Source organism: Diabrotica virgifera, chromosome 3, assembly GCF_917563875.1.
Source record: "Diabrotica virgifera virgifera chromosome 3, PGI_DIABVI_V3a".
NCBI lineage: Eukaryota > Metazoa > Arthropoda > Insecta > Coleoptera > Chrysomelidae > Diabrotica > Diabrotica virgifera.
In genome coordinates, this window is record NC_065445.1 from 115,127,892 (window position 1) to 115,146,354 (window position 18,463).

General features: G+C 33.3%; 1 protein-coding gene across 1 annotated transcript in view; it reads left to right on the plus strand.

Moving 5' to 3' along the window:
• The window catches only part of LOC114336242 (inactive rhomboid protein 1), a 192,408-nt gene that overhangs the window by 76,689 nt on the left and 97,256 nt on the right, over positions 1-18,463 (plus strand). The window contains exon 3 of the mRNA XM_050647524.1: positions 829-1,099. Within this exon, the coding sequence (XP_050503481.1) occupies positions 829-1,099 (271 nt within the window). The remainder of the gene's footprint in view (positions 1-828; positions 1,100-18,463) is intronic.

Here is an 18,463-nt window from a genome sequence, read left to right on the forward strand (position 1 = left end):
ACATTCATCTGCAGTCCCCATTTTTCGTATTCTTCCTTCAATTTGCGAGTCATATATTCCAAGTCTTCTTTATCGTTTGCACATATTATCTGATCGTCTGCAAACTAAAGGGTCTACAGGCAGGTGTTGTCGTCGATTCGGATGCCCATTCCACTGCATTTTTTTCCATTTTGTAAGGGCGGCTTTCGCGACATAAATCTTAAACAGACTCGGTGATATGCAACATCCTTGTTGTAGACCTTTGTTGACTGTAAACAAATCTGTTATTTTGTTTCCTAATTTTACTGCAGATTTCATGTCACTGTATAAATTTTGGACAGCTTTTATGAGAGTAAAGTTAATGTTGGAGTTTTGCAGTACTTCTCATAGTTTCGGTATCGGTATATTGTCATATGCTTTTTGCAAATCTATAAAAACTAGGTGTATTGGCCTATTCCGTTCTAATTTTTTTTCGATAATTTGTTTTAACGGAAATATCTTATCCGTACAGGACCTTCCAGCTCTAAACCCTCCTCTCTCGGAGGAGTCTTACATTGAGCAAATATCTTGGTTGTTCCATTAAATATTTTTATCTAAAGCGCGTTTCACGTTAAGAATAGAACATTGCGGAGGTAGCCCAATGTATTTCTTATGGACGAGAGAAGCGCGCCGATGCCACGCCGTACTGATTAGAATGAATGGTATATCAGCAGTCGAGGAGCCGCCCGTGACCGATAGGTTTGGCAACACTGATCTCCATAAACGTAACGTTCTATTCTTAACGTGATACAAAGTATAGTTTAATTATTTTAAACAAGACCTTTAATGTTGTATGATGTTTTTCTCCAGAACAATGGGCCCTTTAAAAGAAGAATACTGTACGCCGAGTATCAGCCGTTTTTCGCAACACCATCGACGCACTCACTCCGAGGCAGCGCCTCCTCCATCGCAGATAGGATCCGGTCAACTGACGACGGAAAGACCCGATGTACTACCAGGTCCATCGGATATTCCAGATTCAACCACGGTGCCTCCTGAACCTGTTCGAACTGAACCTTCCTTAAGACGAAAAGACTCCGTAGCTAGAATGACTTGGGATGGATTGTCCTATGTTGTAACAGTAAGTTCTAAGATTTTTTGTGCTACCTTTAACAATTACTTTAATTATCTTGATATACTATTAAACAAAAAGTGTTACTTTGATCAAACTAAGAGATAATAAATTTTGTTTATTTTATTATTGATAATTAGTCCAGACTGTACGCTCGTCCCCGTTAGGTTAATTATTCCGATTCGTTTTTTTGCACAAACTTGCTCAAAAAGAGGTCCAGGTACCGCGGTCGGAAAATTGTTTAAACAATGTTTTTAAACAAATTCAAAAATCAATTTTTTACTCCGGACATTTTTTTTAGATTCTTTGGACTCTTCTGAGTAAAAAAGGTCTCTTGTGATTTTCTCTAAAATTGATTGTTGTCGAGTTACACACGATTTAAAATTTAAAAAACGCGAAAATTGCCATTTTTAAGGCTTAATAACTCGGTTAAACATCATTATTATGAAAGTCAGAAAGTGACCAAATCAAAGCTTAAGCCTCCCTACAAGATCCTGTAGAAATGTTTGTCATTATTTTATTACTAAGATGTTATTTTTAATTACTAACAATGAGCGCTAAGCGCGTATTAGGCGGCCGTCAATGGTGAGTGCGAAAGAGATGCACCATTCCGGCCGTCCAATGGTGCATCTCACTCGAATTTTAAGAATTCTCCGATATTACCACATCTCAAATGCTTCCAATTTTTGGGCACATATCTTCGTTCAAGGTCCATGATTCAATATCATAAAAAAGGACAAAGAAGACGTAGCATCTCAACATTCTTACTTTTATACCAAGAGAAAGGTTGTGGCTCTCGAGAAAGGCTGCTAAAAGCTCGGTTGAAGGTTGATCTAGCTTTAAGATGCGCGCTCTTATCTTTTGGTTGTTGGTCCATTCTTCATTTATTATGGTGCCGAGGTAGCCGTAGTGCCTCACTCTTTCTACAGGGGTTTGGTTGATGTAGAGTTGACCTTCTGTTATCTTTTTCTTGCTAATGATCCGTTTATATTGAGTTCATATTGCTGACTGTAATACGTGATTTTGTTCATGAGGACTTGTAGGTCTTCTAGGTTGTCCGCAAATACTATGGTGTCATCTGCAAACCTGATGTTATTTGGCCAGTACCCGTTTAGTAGAAGACCTTTTTCAGTTTCGTACAAAGCTTTGATAAATATTCTTTCAGAGTAAAGATTGAAAATTAGGGAGGGGGGGACAAAATGCAGCCTTGCCTCACTCCACGCATGATTTTCACATATTCGGTGTGTTCACCGTCAACTCTGAGAAGAGTTACGCTAAGTTACGCCAAGTCTTATTTTTTAATCACATAGAACTTAAAGAAATGAAAAAAATTGAATTCTGGATGTGAGGGAGTGTACCTTTTAATTTCTTTATCCCATCCATAAATGGAAAGTTTGATGCGCCAATGTCGACGCATATGGCACTATAAAGTGCCACAGTGGTCATATGTTTTCTTTTAGGTTATACTGTTTAAGTTATACAGTAGACTCCCTCTATAACAAGAACTGAAATGGCGGACTAATTACCTCGTTATAAGCGGATCTCGTTATATCAGACAACAATAATATTGAAACGAGTTGATGCCTCTTACGTAGTTTATTAAGTGTCGATGGTCGACCTGAATAAGGGGAGACTTCGCCATCGTAAATTGTAAAAATGTCCTACAATATTCAATATCGGTCGATAGATAAACAAGAAGTTTATTGCGGGCGGCGAGTTTATTACAGCACTTGCCTCGATAATAACACAGATGTTGGGAATTTTTATATACAGGCCGTTGGGGTGTTTATTTATAGCTATTACAGCCCTAAAACCAGGTAAAAAACATATTCTTCGATTTCGTTTTTCCTCGTTATAACCAAATATGCCTCGTTATAGAGGGTTACAGTTCAATAGGAATTTCATGGGACACCTAATGTACCTCGTTATAAGCGAAGCCTTGTAATATCCGTGTTCGTTATAGAGAGAGTCCACTGTATATCCTTATCATGCCTAAAATGATCAGTAAATTTCACCTGTACCGACTCTAAAGCTTAGGACACATTATTAACACGTGTCGTGTTAACACGTGTCAACACGGCTAGTCAGAATGCGACATATCAGATAGGCCGGACACATATCTGTGATGCAAAACGTGTGTTATGCTGACGTTTTGATGTTCTTAAACTAGTGAAATAGTACTTACAATATATTATAATGGAACACCTACAAGACGAGATGGATTGGTTAGATGAAGAAGAGGAAATGGTAGGTGTTTCTGCGGCATTGCTTATGCTACGATATGAATGCAGAGAGTACTGGGTTCATCCAATAAACGAACGTAAACACGAATTTGGTGAATATCATGTTCTGCTGATTGTTCCTCCATATTTAAACGTATAAAATAATGTACTTATAAAATATGTAAACAAACTCTCGGCTCTGTCTTGATGTTTTAACATACTGTAACACCCTGATGAAAATCTAACCACGTTAGATATTGAAAACACGCGTTAAGACGCAGTGGCGGCTCGTCAGGGTCGGCTGTGCCGACCCACACATTTATGGACACATTATAGATTTTTTTCAACATATAAGTTAATCAGAGTTGATGATATTCGTTTCTGTGAAATAAAAAAAATATCTGTAATATAATACAGACTAAATTTTATTCATTGTTTTTAAATAATTCGATCGATCCGATATGTTAAGTGATCCCTGTGCGCCGTGCGTAAGAGACTTTTCAAATTAATGATCCTAGCCATGCACCCGATTGCGATTGTGTGAATTCTTATAAGGCCCGCTTCTGAAAGCCGTCCCCAGATTGACCATTTGCTTGTAATAAGAATCTATGGAATATTAGCCGATAGGCAACCAATTATACATTCCCCGTATTTATTTGAATGGCAAGTACGGCAGAGAAACAATCTGCCGAGCGGTGATCTGAAAACGGCAACAAGACACGTACTTATACACCAGGACGTATCTGTAAAAATATTAGTAACATTAATTTGGACGTTGAGAGGTGAGAGGTGACTCATATTTGTTTGCAGAAATTGCTTGAAAATAACTCATATAATAATATTTGAGTTATCCTCCCACTCAAAAAGGTCCGGAAAATTGTTTAAATAATCAACATGTCAAAAAAAGAAGGAAAAATTCGTTTTTTTATTCATTTTTTGATTTAACAAATTAGCTACAATATAGGATTAGTTAAAAATTTTAAAAATGGTCACCCTTGTTGCAGAATAGCAATAATTGCGAAAAAATCATAAAAAACAAGTATTCGCATTTTACGTTTTTCAACCGTTTATGCTACACTTAGGACCTTCATAATTTTACCCAGAAAAACTATATCATATAATAATACAATACTGTGAATTTCATTAAAATCAGTTCAATAGATTTTGCAAGATAAATTTTGCAATCAGCTTTCGCAAAAAAATTCATTTTTTCTAAATGTTGCAGAATTGAAAATAAAGAAGACATCAAGTTGAATTAATTTTTACGTATAGAAGAATACTGTACCTTTCTTCTATATGTAAAAAAAATTCAACTTGCTATCTGCTTTATTGTCAGTACTGCAACATTTTGAAAAAATTAATTTTTTTTGCAAAAGCTGGATTGGAAAATTGATTTTGCAAAATGTATTGAATCGATCTTAATGAAGCTTACCGTGTTGTTTTAATATATCATAAAAGTTTTCTGGTTAAAATATGAAGGTCGTAAGTCTAGCATAAATATTTGAAAAACGTAAAATGCGAATACTTATTTTTTATGTTTTTTTCGCAATTATTGCTGTTTTGCAACAAGGATGACACTTTTTAAAATTTTTAACCAATCCTATATTGTAGGAAATTTAATTATGCAACTTTTATGTCAGTGTAACTTTTCACAGAAGTGAATACTTTGAAAGTTAAAATCAAAAAACGAAGAAAAAATCGAAGTTTTTCTTCATTTTTTGACATTTTGATTATCTAAACAATGTTCCGGACCTTTTTGAGTGGAAGGATAACTCAATTATCATTTCCAAAGAATTTTCAAAATATCTATTAGACAAGTTCATTAAAAATTATCCATCATTCTTTAATCAAATAAAATAAGAAAATGGATTAACAGTTTTATATGCTGCTCTAAATATTTTCGGAAGGTGGGATAAGTTACAAAATATGTTTTAATTTTATATACTGCAATTCATTAGGTATAACAAACTGTTCCCGAAATTAATAAATTATTTGCTCAAATGAGAGCAAATTCTGCCTCAAATGAACGGGATTTCTCTTGCCTCAAAAGAGTCAAAACGTATTGTCGAAACACCATGAAACAAGAGAGAATGTCAAACTTTTCTTAAATATCAATAGAAAAAACTTTTAAAACCTCTCCAAAACAATAATAAATTTTACAATGACGTTATAACCCATTTTGCTACTTCGAAACAACATAGACTAGAGTTAATTTATAAACAGGTTTAGGTTCTAAATTTATAGGAAAAAACAAAAAAAAATAACAAAAAACAAAACCAAAAATCTTCTATGAAATTGAAGCCTTTTAATAAGATGGCATACCTATCTGAGGAGACAAAACCTTGCCGACTCTGTCCCTAAAGCCACGAGCCGCCACTGTTAAGACGTGTTAAAGCGTGTTGTCGGTTTCTGACGACACATCACAATAATATGTGTAGATCTATTTAAAGTAACGTAATAGATATTTCTATGACACGTGTTAATGCGTGTTAACACGACACGTGTTAATAATGTGTCCTTAGCTTTAGGCGGCACACATAGTGGAAGCGGGTTCCTGCTTACGGGCAAACCGCGCGGTTCTCGCGCGCGGGTGTAGTAACACAGTGAAGACGGGTAAAAGCGAGAGATATCATTCAAATTTGGCAGTTGCGCCTACTACTTGTAGCAAAATGTCGTCTTCCGATGACGATATAATTGCTTTAGATTCTGTTTTGACTAAACTGAAAAGAAAGAGAGTTGATGTACATCCTATTAATCGAGAAAGATTAATTTATGGAGAATATCATCATCTGTTTCAAAAATTAAACGATTCTTCCAGTATATGAGAATGACTCAGAGACTTTTAAATATATTTTGGAGAAAGTGGAGTTAAAACCAATATTAAACGCTCAACTTAGTCAACCAACAGAATATCGAAAGAGTTGAGCAATATACATATCTGGGTACGAATTTAAATAACCAATGGGACTACTCAACAGAAATTAAACAGCGAATAATAAAAGCGAAAGCAGGATACGTTAGAATGAGACCATTTTCAACAGTCGAGACATATCATTAAAAACAAAATACCGTCTGTTGAAATGCTACATATTCACAGTTCTGCTCTACGGAATGGAAGCGTGGACTCTAACTGTTGCATCAATGAATCGGCTCGAAGCTTTCGAAATGTGGTGTTATAGGCGCATCTTACGTATATCCTGGATTGACCGAATTACTAATGTGGAATTCCTGCGTAGAATGGAGAAAGAGTGTGAAATTCTCAGAACCATCAAAACAAAAAATTTAGAATATCTAGGACATGTAATGAGAAATCAAGAACGTTACTGCCTTCTCCAACTGATTCTCCAAGCGAAGGTAAATGGTAAAAGTGGACCGGGAAGAAGATTTCCTTGGCTTCAAAATTTACGAAAGTGGTATAACACCACTACCACTGAACTGTTCCGCGCTGCGGTAAACAAAGTCAAGATAGCCATGATGATCGCCAACATCCGGAACGGATAGGCAGTTTAAGAAGAAGGAGTATCGTTTAATTAAAAACTGGTGTAATTTACATAAGCAGGCTATCCTTCCGGAACAAAGGCTTATTATAACATTGAGGTAAGTAGTTTTGTTGTAAATTTATTTTTCAAGTGCTTATTTAGTTAATAGCTAGTTAATACTGGAATGATTTTAGAAATACCTAAGTCACACAAAATTACGGTTTCAATAAGATTGACTTTATTACTTTTGTTTATTATAATTAAAGACTGGATTATATGCAAAATGCATATGCATATATATGCTGCATATTTCTCATGTTTTTCATAAATGCATATGCCTTGCATATTTGGAGATTTAAGAGCATATAAATGCATATTTTGATGGGAATTTACTCTACCCCATTTAAAAATAAGGTATATATTAGTAACATCAACATCCATTAAAATAAAATGTGAAAGTAAATATTTTGCTGTTAAGCTCCTTTGTTGTTGTACCCATAAACATAATGGGCGTTATTTATAGCTGCAGGTATCATTATCCGGATATTTAAGATTTATAGACTTCTCAGAATTTACAAATTACCTAAGTAAATACCGATTATATTTTGAATAACATTACAAATATTACCTGTACTTTCTGCTGGTGTCGGCCAACTATGAATTATTCTGGGAAAACCAACCAAAACGAAATTTTAAGCATTTTAAGGGTAGGATAGATTATTTTATTTTATGAATGGTTAGTCTTAAATCAATCGCCGATTATTCAACTTTTGTGATTGCAAGTTATTGACTATACTGTGTAAAAAAATCATTTTATTATTATTGTGAAAATGCCTAAAGTAGCAAGGGAAAAATCAAGTCTTCTCAGAAGTTGGATTGGAAGTAACAATCATCTAAAAGTTATCGACAGTGAAAGTATGTTTTGCACCATTTGTGATAAAAAGGTAAGTTCTCCACTTCAATAGATTTTTAAACTTATCAAACTTCTTTGCACATCTATGTGTCTGTCTATTCTAAAATGACAAACCGTCCCATTTCTTCAAAAACTGTTTTTTAAAGTTCGCAACGGTTTGGCTTATACAGAGCGAGGTGTTGAGAGTGGCCCACCCTGTATACTACGGTACACTGACTGTACTTTATTGTTTGACGATTTCAATTTCACTTTGAGAAATAAAAAAAAATTGGGGGAGGTTTAAAAAGTTTGATCATTTTAATGTAGGTATCTATTTACGAAAACATCTAAAACATCATTATCATTATATTCCAGATTCCATGTCAAAAGAAATTCCAAGTAGTTCAACACATAAAAACTTCACTTCACCAAACTAAGCTATCAAAAAATGATAATAAACCTCGCCAGCAGATTCTACAGAACAGTTTGCAGATTCAGAATACGTCAGTTGGGCAAGAAACCTTTGCAAAGGATTTATGCCATTTTTTTTTGAACTGCAATATCCCTCTGCACAAGTTAGAACATAAATCGTGTCAAAACTTTTTAAAAACTTATTGCAAGATTAAAGATAAACCAGCTCAAATACCAAGTTCTTCAACTCTTCGGAAAAAATATGTCAGTGCATGTTACAAAGATGTGATGACGAGTATTAAAAATCAGTTAAAAGCCGAATATCTTTGGATTTCCGTCGACGAAACAACGGATACAAAGGGTCGACAAATTGCGAATCTAATTGTTGGAGTTCTTAACGACTCTGGCGATTTTAAAAACTCATACTTAATTAGTGTAAAATGTTTGGAAAAAACAAACTATGCTACAATAGCTAGATTTGTTAACGAATCCCTAACAAATTTTTTTTTACCTGATCAAGTACCATTTGAAAAAATATTATTAATGCTTAGTGATGCCGCCTCATATATGATGAAAGCTGCATCCAATCTTAAAATCTTTTTCCCTAATTTAATTCACTGTACATGTTTGGCGCACGGCCTAAACAGAGTTGCAGAGAAAGTTAGAATTGAATTTCCCAATGTAAACACCTTAATAAATAATGTAAAAAAAGTATTTCTGAAAGCACCACTACGTGTACAGGTATATAGGGAGATGCTTCCCGATATTCCTTTACCACCAGAACCAGTATTAACCAGATGGGGAACTTGGCTTAAAAGTGCTATATTTTTATCTGAACACTACGACGACATCAAAAGCGTTATTTCAAGTTTTGATCCGACTTGTACCGCTATTGATAACTGTCAAAATATTTTTAAAGAAAAGTCTATTAAAAATCAATTGTTGTATATAAAATCGAATTTCGATATCATTGAAAGTTCAATTACAAAATTAGAGGCTCAAAATTTATGTCTTCACAATAGTATGTCTATTGTTGATTCGGTTAAACAGAAAATAACAAATCTGAATGGGGAAATTGGAGTAAAAATTAAAGATAAACTTGATGACGTTTTAAACAAAAATGAGGGTTTCACTTTATTGCGTTCAATAAATAATATAATCAATTTTGGAAACTTCGATGAAAATATTAATATGGATCCGTCTCTAATAGCAAAGTTTAAATATGCCCCAATTACATCTTGTGACGTTGAGAGATCTTTTTCTGCCTATAAACAAATATTAACAGATAGAAGACATAATATTAGTTTAGAAAATATGAATCAATATATGATTATTTATTGTAACAATAAAAATATGTAAATTTGTTTTATTGTACTCTTTTTATAATATTAGTTTAGAAAATATGAATCAATATTGTAACAATAAAAATATGTACATTTATTTTATTGTACTCTTATTTATCTTGTGGTCAAAATAAAATATTTTGCCGTTTTATTTGTCACAAAACCTGAAGTTAAAAAAATATATTAAGAAATAATAATACAATTTGGTTTAAATTCAAACCTATTTATTTATTTTTATTATTTTTTATTTATTTATGTATTTAACGTAAACCATAAAATTATTCATATAAAAATAAGTGCATATATAAATGCATATTTGCATGTTAATTGTGCATATTCAGCTTGTTTTAAAATGCATATTGCATGCATATTTTAGACATTTTTTAGTGCATATTTTCCAGTCTCTAATTATAATGTACAATTTATAAAATTAATCCATGGAGAACCATTAATTCTTATTATAAAAGAGTTAATAAACTAAATTCTCATTCGAGTAAACATTAAAACCGCGCGGAAAAAACTAAATTCTCATTATAGTAAGTCGGCGCACACAGTGGAGGCGGTTTCCGCTAGCGGGCAACGCTAGCGGGACCCGCTTTTAAACGTTTTCAAAAAGAATGCACGTCTTTAAATGTACACGAACATAGTCAAAGCAGGTCCGCGCGGGCCAACCGCCTCAACCCGCCTGACCGCTTTTGCTAGAATGAGAATTTAGTTTTTTCCGCGCGGTTTTAATGTTTACTGCAATGATAATTTAGTTTATTCGCTCTTTTATAATAAGAATTAATAGTTCTCCATGGATTAATTTTATAAATAATTGTACATTATAATAAACAAAAGTAATGAAGTCAATCTTATTGAAACCGTAATTTTGTGTGACTTAGGTATTTCTAAAACCACTCCAGTATTAACTATTAACTAAATCAGTACTTGAAAAATAAATTTACAACAAAACTACTTACCTCAATGTTATAACAAGCCTTTCTTCCGGAAGGATAGCCTGCTTATGTAAATTACACCAGTTTTTAATTAAACGATACTCCTTCTTCTTCTTAAAGTGCCTATCCGTTCCGGATATTGGCGATCATCATGGCTATCTTGATTTTGTCTACCGCAGCGCGGAACAGTTCAGTGGTAGTGGTATTATACCACTTTTTTAAATTTTGAAGCCAGGAAATGCGTCTTCTTCCCGGTCCTCTTTTACCATTTACATACCTTCCCTTGGAGAATCAGTTGGAGAAGGCCGTAACGTTCTTGATTTCTCATTACATGTCCTAGATATTCTAATTTTTTTGTTTTGATGGTTATAAGAAATTCACACTCTTTCCCCATTCTACGCAGGAATTCCACGTTAGTAATTCGGTCAACGCAGGATATACGTAAGATGCTCCTATAACACCACATTTCGAAAGCTTCGAGCCGATTCATAGATGTAACAGTTAGTGTCCAAGCTTCCATTCCGTAGAGCAGAACTGTGAATATATAGCATTTCAACAGACGGTATTTTGTTTTTAATGATATGTCTCGACTGTTGAAAATGGGTCTCATTCTAAAGTATGCTGCTTTCGCTTTTATTATTCGCTATTTAACTTCTGAGTAGTCCCATTCGCTATTTAAATTCGTACCCAGATATGTATATTCTCAACTCTTTCGATATTCTGTTGGTTGACTGTAAGTTGAGCGTTTAATATTGTTTTTAACGATACTCCACTTTCTCCAAAATATATTTAAAAGTCTCTTGAGTCATTCTCATATACTGGAAGAATCGTTCATTGTCTTTTAATGTTTGAAATAGATGATGATATTCTCCATAAATTAATCTTTCTCGATTAATAGGATGTACATCAACTCTCTTTCTTTTCAGTTTAGTCAAAACAGAATCTAAAGCAATTATATCATCATCGGAAGACGACATTTTGCTACAAGTAGTAGACGCAACTGCCAGATTTGAACGATCTCTCTCGCTTTTACCCGTCTTCACTGTGTTACCATACCCGCGCGCGAGAACCGCGCGGTTTGCCCGCTAGCGGAAACCGCTTTCACTATGTGTGCCGCCTAAAAGCGGTCAGGCGGGTTGAAGCGGTTGGCCCGCGCGGACCTGCTTTGACTATGTTCGTGTACATTTAAAGACGTGCATTCATTTTGAAAACGTTTAAAAGCGGGTCCGCGCGGTTTAACCGTAAGCGGAAACCGCCTCCACTGTGTGCGCCGACTTAGTCTATTATGTGTTCAACTACGTTATAGAAATCAGTTTCGTAATTTATCAAGCCGTTCTTAGAATTTGGATAATATGTTAAAATGTATTAATATCTTTTTCTTGTGTTCAGATCATTCGTTATATTATTTGTTTTTGAATGCCATAAGTATCTTCTTCTTCAGCCTGTTTTCATCATTCCAGGACAAAGGTCTCTCCATGAATTCTCCACTCTTCTCTGTTTTGTGCCATTTGGTACCAATTTCTACCCACTTTTACTTTAATGTCGTCTAGCTACTGTTTTTGTGGCCATCCTTTACTCGCACTGTTTCTAATGTATAATGTTTCTGTGCCATATTTAGTTGTTTTGTCGTGCCATGTGTTCTACCCAGCTCCATTTCCTTCCAGCTCCAGTTACATCATCCACCTTCGTTCTGCTTCGCACGTCCTATTTCGTACATTTATATGCTCTCTTGTCCAGGAACCGAAGCTTTTCACCTCGCAATTTTTACAGAATAATAGATTTGCTTGAAAATTTGAGAATAAGTAGTGGATAGTTTAAGAATCAAAATCTATATGATGCCGAAAGGCGCTTTTACCATGGGGGTGGAAATTTTTTATTATATTTTGACCGCAAAAGTTGATAAAAACTTTCATTGTAAGCAAAAAATGTTCTATACATTTTTTTGATAAAATTAATAGTTTTCGATTTATTCGCTATAGAAAGTGTTAGTATTATATCTAAAAAATCAATGTTTTTCGATATACTTACTCATTTACGATTCACTCAATTTCTGCCGTAGAAAAAATTTTTTCAAACCAAGTTCTTGTGAATTAAATACCCTACAATTTAATATTTAAACATTTTTTCGTATCTCTGATGCTAATCTTTCTATTCTGAAAAACAAAATGGCATTTTTTACCAAACTACAAAAATTCGTTATTCGCTTTTAACTCCAGTTTTTAAAAACTAATCATTCTAAGCCAGTCAAACTTCTAGAATCTATTAATAATACATAAGTAACGAAGAAGTAATAAGTCCGATGACTAAAAACACCTCTAACTTACATTATTATGCTGCCAATTGGATTTCTCCTTTTTTGTTCAAAACATATATTGATTTTTTAACCGTAACTTTTTTATTTTTTATCTTAGAAAGTTTAATAAAAAAGAATTTTGTAGGTTTTTACAAGATCTATAAGACTATTAATATTAAATCCTTTTAAAATACTTAGTCACAAAAAGAGGTGACTTTGAACGGGTTGGTAAAGGTGGTTTTTGCATGTTATTACAAGTTTTAATTGTCAATACTTCCCTCAAGTTTTGCCGTAGAAAAAATTTTTGCAAACCGACTTCTTGGGAATTAAATGAGCCCCACAATTTGATATTAAAACATTTTTTCGTATCTCTGATGCTAATCTTTGTACTCGGAAGAAAAGGGCATTTTTTACCAAACTACAAAAATTCGTTATTCGCTTTTAACTCCATTTTTTTTAAATAATCATTATAATCCGGTCAATCTTCTAGAACCTCTTAATAATTCATAAATAAAGAAGACAAAATAAGGTCAATGACTAATTTTAATTAGGATGGTGATTATGGGGTTGTTTACGATCACTTTTTGGCTGAAAAAAATAGGGATTGACATTCTTTTCATTATAAGTCACTTAATTTTTGAGCTAGAGACTTTTTTTTATTTCTGGAGATAGATCTGTTTAAATACTTTAAATTAGTTTCAACAAGTTATACTCGAAAAATGCATAGTTTTACCGTATTTTGACTTTGAAACTACAATATTTATTATTTGATGAAGAAGAGCTAACATATTATAATGTATAGCTCGATTACTATTGGTCTTAAAGAAAATTAAAAAAAAACGGTTTTGTTTATTTTTTCAAAAGGTACATTTTTGTTAAGCAAAGTTGTTTTGATAAAACGAAAACTTTTTCAGTTATTAGCAGAAAACTGATTAAAAACATTGATTTTTTCGATAAAAAAACTAACACTTTCGGTAGCGTATAAATCAAAAACTATTAATTTTATCAAAAAAATGTAGAGAACGTTTTTTGCTTAGAATTAATGTTTTTACCAACTTTTGATCGGGTGGCAACCACCCCCATAATGAAAGCGGCTTTCGGCATCATATAGATTTTGATCCTTGGACTATCCATTACTTTTTCTCAAATTTTCAAGCAAATCGATCCATTCTGTAATAATTGCGAGGTTTTGTCCTATTTTAAGCCTCATTACTTAGACTACTAAGAGAAATTCCCAACATAGCTCGTTCGATGGTCCTCTGTGTTGTTCTTAATCTATTGGCTAAGGAAATGACATTCCATAGGTCATAACTGGTCCAATACAACTGTTGAATTCCCTTTTCTTTAGATTCATTGGAATCTGAGTCTTCCTATTGCTGCCCAAGCCATTCGGATTCTTGTGGTTACCTCTGCTCTTTGATTCTGTTTCCTAGTTTAACCGTGTGTCCTAATAGTGAAAGCCACTACGCATCCGCTAGGAAAAATATTCCGATTCGGATTTTTTGCACAATCTTACTCAAAAAGAACCCCTTTTAACAAATTTGCATGTTGCCAGGTCCAAAAGTGGGTCAAAATTTTTTTAAACGTTTTTTTTTTTTATTTTTTCCTAAAATTATTTTTTTTTTCATCGAACAAAGTTTTTTAAGTTTTTTTTGGATCATTTCAAACAGAAAAGGTCTTTAGTGACTTTTCTCTAAAGTTGATAGTTTTTGACATATAAGCGATTAAAAATTGCGAAATCGACCATTTTTAACCCTCAGAAACTATGTGAAAAACTGAAAATTTCGATGTTGCCAAGGTAAGAAGATATTCTTTGAATATCTATTGATGAAATCCCGAAGAGTTTTTTGCAATACAATATCGAAAACCCCTTTGTTTTTTAATTGCCAATCAATCGGGCGCTTGATTGGCAACCATTACACGTATATGTAACACGCGTAAATATATGTGCGGAAAAATATTTCGATTCAATTTTTTTTTTCACCATCTTGCTTGAAAATATCCCCTCTTAGCAAATTTGTATATTGCCAGGATCAAAAAGTCAAAAAATTTAACGTTTATTTTTTGTTTTTTCCTAAAACTAATTTTTTGTATCGGACAATTTTTTTTAGGTTTTTTGGATTGTTCCAAATAAAATATCTTAAGTGACTTTTCTGTAAATGTGATAGCTTTCGAGATATAAGCGATTAAAAATTTAAAAATTGCAAAATCGGCCATTTTTAACCCTCAAAAGCTATGTAAAACACCGAAAATTTCAATGATACCAAGGTACGTAGCGAAGAGATTTTTGCAATACAATATCGAAAACCCCTTTGTTATTTAATTGCTAGTCAAGCGGTCGCTACACTATTTTTAACCGTTGCATTATACAACATTGTATGTAATATGCGTAAATATATGTGCGAAAAAATATTCTGATTCCATTTTTTTTTTCACCATCTTGCTTAAAAAGGTTCCCTATTAACAAATGTGCATGTTGTCAGGATCGAAAATGTGTCAAAAGAAATTTTAAACAATTTTTTTTAAACTTGAAAAGTTCTCCGATTACATAATACAGTACGTAAATCGTTCAGCTGGACATAGGGAACATACATTGTATATATTTAGGTACATAAATACAGACATTGTATTATATTGAGATAATTGTGGCAACTGAGCTCTCTCGATGACAATATGGTTGTTAGTATTAAGGGCAAAGATCTTATACACATAGATTTGGCCAACTCCGAAAAATAGCGTAACGTGGAGCAGTTCGGGTCGGTGGTCTATCTATCTCTCTCTACTGGCGCTTACCTTTCTCTCTCTAGCATATGATGGCTGCCGCCTCTGTGTAACTGTCGTTCCATTACTCCCACCTCTCGGTAGATACGCTCACACTCGCACGACAGACAAAGATAGCTAGACCACTGTACTTGATATCGACGTTACACCCCGATGCATTGTTTAGCATATTCGTAGCCAGATCTATTCTTGACACATCTCTGATTAAGGGGCATTAACCTCAAAATTGACAACTAATTGCGACTACACAGATAAACGTCAAAATATGACAATGTAGTAGCTAAATATTTTTGGAATAAGGGAATGGGAAAACTGTTTAGTTTTGAGATTATGTAGTTTTTAAATAAAAAATATTTTAAAAATTAAAGTAAAATTATTAATTCATTAATCATAAACTTTGTTTTTGATTTATTTATGGACAGCCTTGCTTCAAAACTCACTCATTATATTTGCTCTAACAGCTCTATTGCACCAAAAACTCATACTCGAACAGAAGCTTCAACTAACACAGGTTAGTTAGCGCAGTTGCCACAATGTTCTCAATGTGTATTCCCTATGTCCAGCTGAACGATTTACGTACTGTATATTATACACATGCAACGGTTGAAAATAGTGTCGCTCCCGCTTGATTAGCAACTACAAAACAAAGGGGTTTTCGATATTGTATTGCAAAAAGCTCTTCGGGATTTCATTAACCGATGCTCATAGAATATCTACGTACCTTGGTATCATTGAAATTTTTGGTGTTTCACATAGTTTTTGAGGGTTAAAAATGGCCGATTTTGCAATAGTTAAAATTTCAATCGCTTATATCTCGAAAACTAACACATTTACTGAAAATTTACTTAAGGTCTTTTCTATTTGGAATGATCCAAAAAAACCTAAAAAAATTTGTCCGATCCAAAAAAATTAGTTTTAGGAAAAAACAAAAAACAAACGTTTAAAAAAATTTTTGACTTTTTGATCCTGGCAACGTACAAATTTGGTAAGAGGGGATATTTTCAAGCAAGATGGTGAAAAAAACTTGAATTGAAATATTTTTCCGCACATATATTTACGTATACACATATGTTACATATACATGCAACGGTTGCCAATCAAGCACTCGCTTGATTGGCAATTAAAAAACAAAGGGGTTTCGATATTGTATTGCAAAAAACTCTTCGGGATTTCATCAATCGATGTTCAAAGAATATCGTCTTACCTTGGCAACATCGAAATTTTCAGTTTTTCACATAGTTTCTGAGGGTTAAAAATGGCCGATTTCGCAATTTTTTGATATTTAACCGCTTATATGTCAAAAACTATCAACTTTAGAGAAAAGTCACTAAAGACCTTTTCTGTTTGAAATGATCCAAAAAACCTAAAAAAAAACTTGTTCGATGCAAAAAAAATAAGTTTAGGAAAAAATAAAAAAAAAACGTTTAAAAAAATTTTGACCCACTTTTGGACCTGGCAACATGCAAATTTGTTAAAAGGGGTCCTTTTTGAGTAAAATTGTGCAAAAAATCCGAATCGGAATATTTTTCCTAGCGGATGCGCAGTGGCTTTCTGTACTATAAGTATACCCTCGAACAACTTATAAACTACTATTTAATTCCCCTGGTACATAAATAACTGTAAAAAATGTATCTTATCTTCTAAAGATCATTATGCTTATGTCAAAGCTACCTCAGAATGGAGAATTGTTTAAGTCCCAGTGGATTCGAATTAAAAGCTGTTTTTCTTTATGTTTATGCTTAATTCGAATATTAAATATAATAAAGTTGGAATAATAACAACATACTAATTTGTAAAAAGTGAAACATGCGAAATTCGCCCGAACACACGACAATATTGGATTTCAAGAAATTAATCTTTCTCGAGTTGTCAGGTCCCCACGCTACAACAAACAAGAAACGTGAAAGTCAGAAGCGTACCGCAATTTCTGGGATTATTAATAAAATCAAATGTCTGATAAAACAAATATATCTAAAAAATTTAGTAAATTTTGATTAAAGCGTTATACATAGTGAGACCAACTAGTCCGAAAAATCCGGGACATGGCCCGAATTACGAAGTCGTGTCCCGGCGTCCCGGAAAATGTTTCCGGGTCATCCGAATTTTCAACGTTTTGGTAAAATTCTATTTTACATACGTTATTCTTCTCTGACTTGACATTAAATTGAATTGGTGGACGAAAAAAGTCGACAATGTTTAAAATTATTAATCTTTAAAAATCAATGAATTGATTTTTAAAGGTTTTCTCATTTTTAAGCAAATTCAGTCGTTCGACAAATTATATTATGTCCCAGGAACGCAACTCATAAATATTGGCAATATCATTTTAAAGTCTTCTACTTTAAAATGTATAATATATGTCTGAATTGCCAATATAAATGAGTGAGATTAAATAAATTATTAGAAGAATTTTTTTGCTTAGCAACAACACTTTAGTTTATTTTAGTAATATTTTGTATTTTGACAACGGCACCCGATTTGGGCGTCGAAACGTTAATAAAATTATTTTTTTCATTTTAATTGTGGCTTATTTCCCATATAAATAATTAATCATAAAAATGCCACAAGGAAATAGCTTCAGAACAACGACAAATTATATGATAGTAAGTAGTAATCGATATAAAAATGTTCTGAAGTTTTCTTGTGGCATGTTTGACAATTATATTTTTGATGGGATTAAGCCACAATTAATAGTTGTACATTTTTATATTAACCTAAGGTTACATTTAGGTACATGGAAATCCAACATCAGTTGGTTTTCTATTTTTTCCTTTTTTGATCAGGATTTCCGGATTGGAAGTCGAAATGTTAAAAACTAACAAAAATGTAATTATCATTATAACCAATTGTGGCTTAATCCCATCAAAAACATCATTGTCAACATTACTACTATCGGTTTACAGCGTTCTCCGACGCCTTCCGATTCCTAACTGCCATTCTTCTCTGATTTACCATAGACCTGGAGGAATTTCTCATTCCTCTAGTTCTTTTTCAATTTCCTCTCTCCTGCTTCT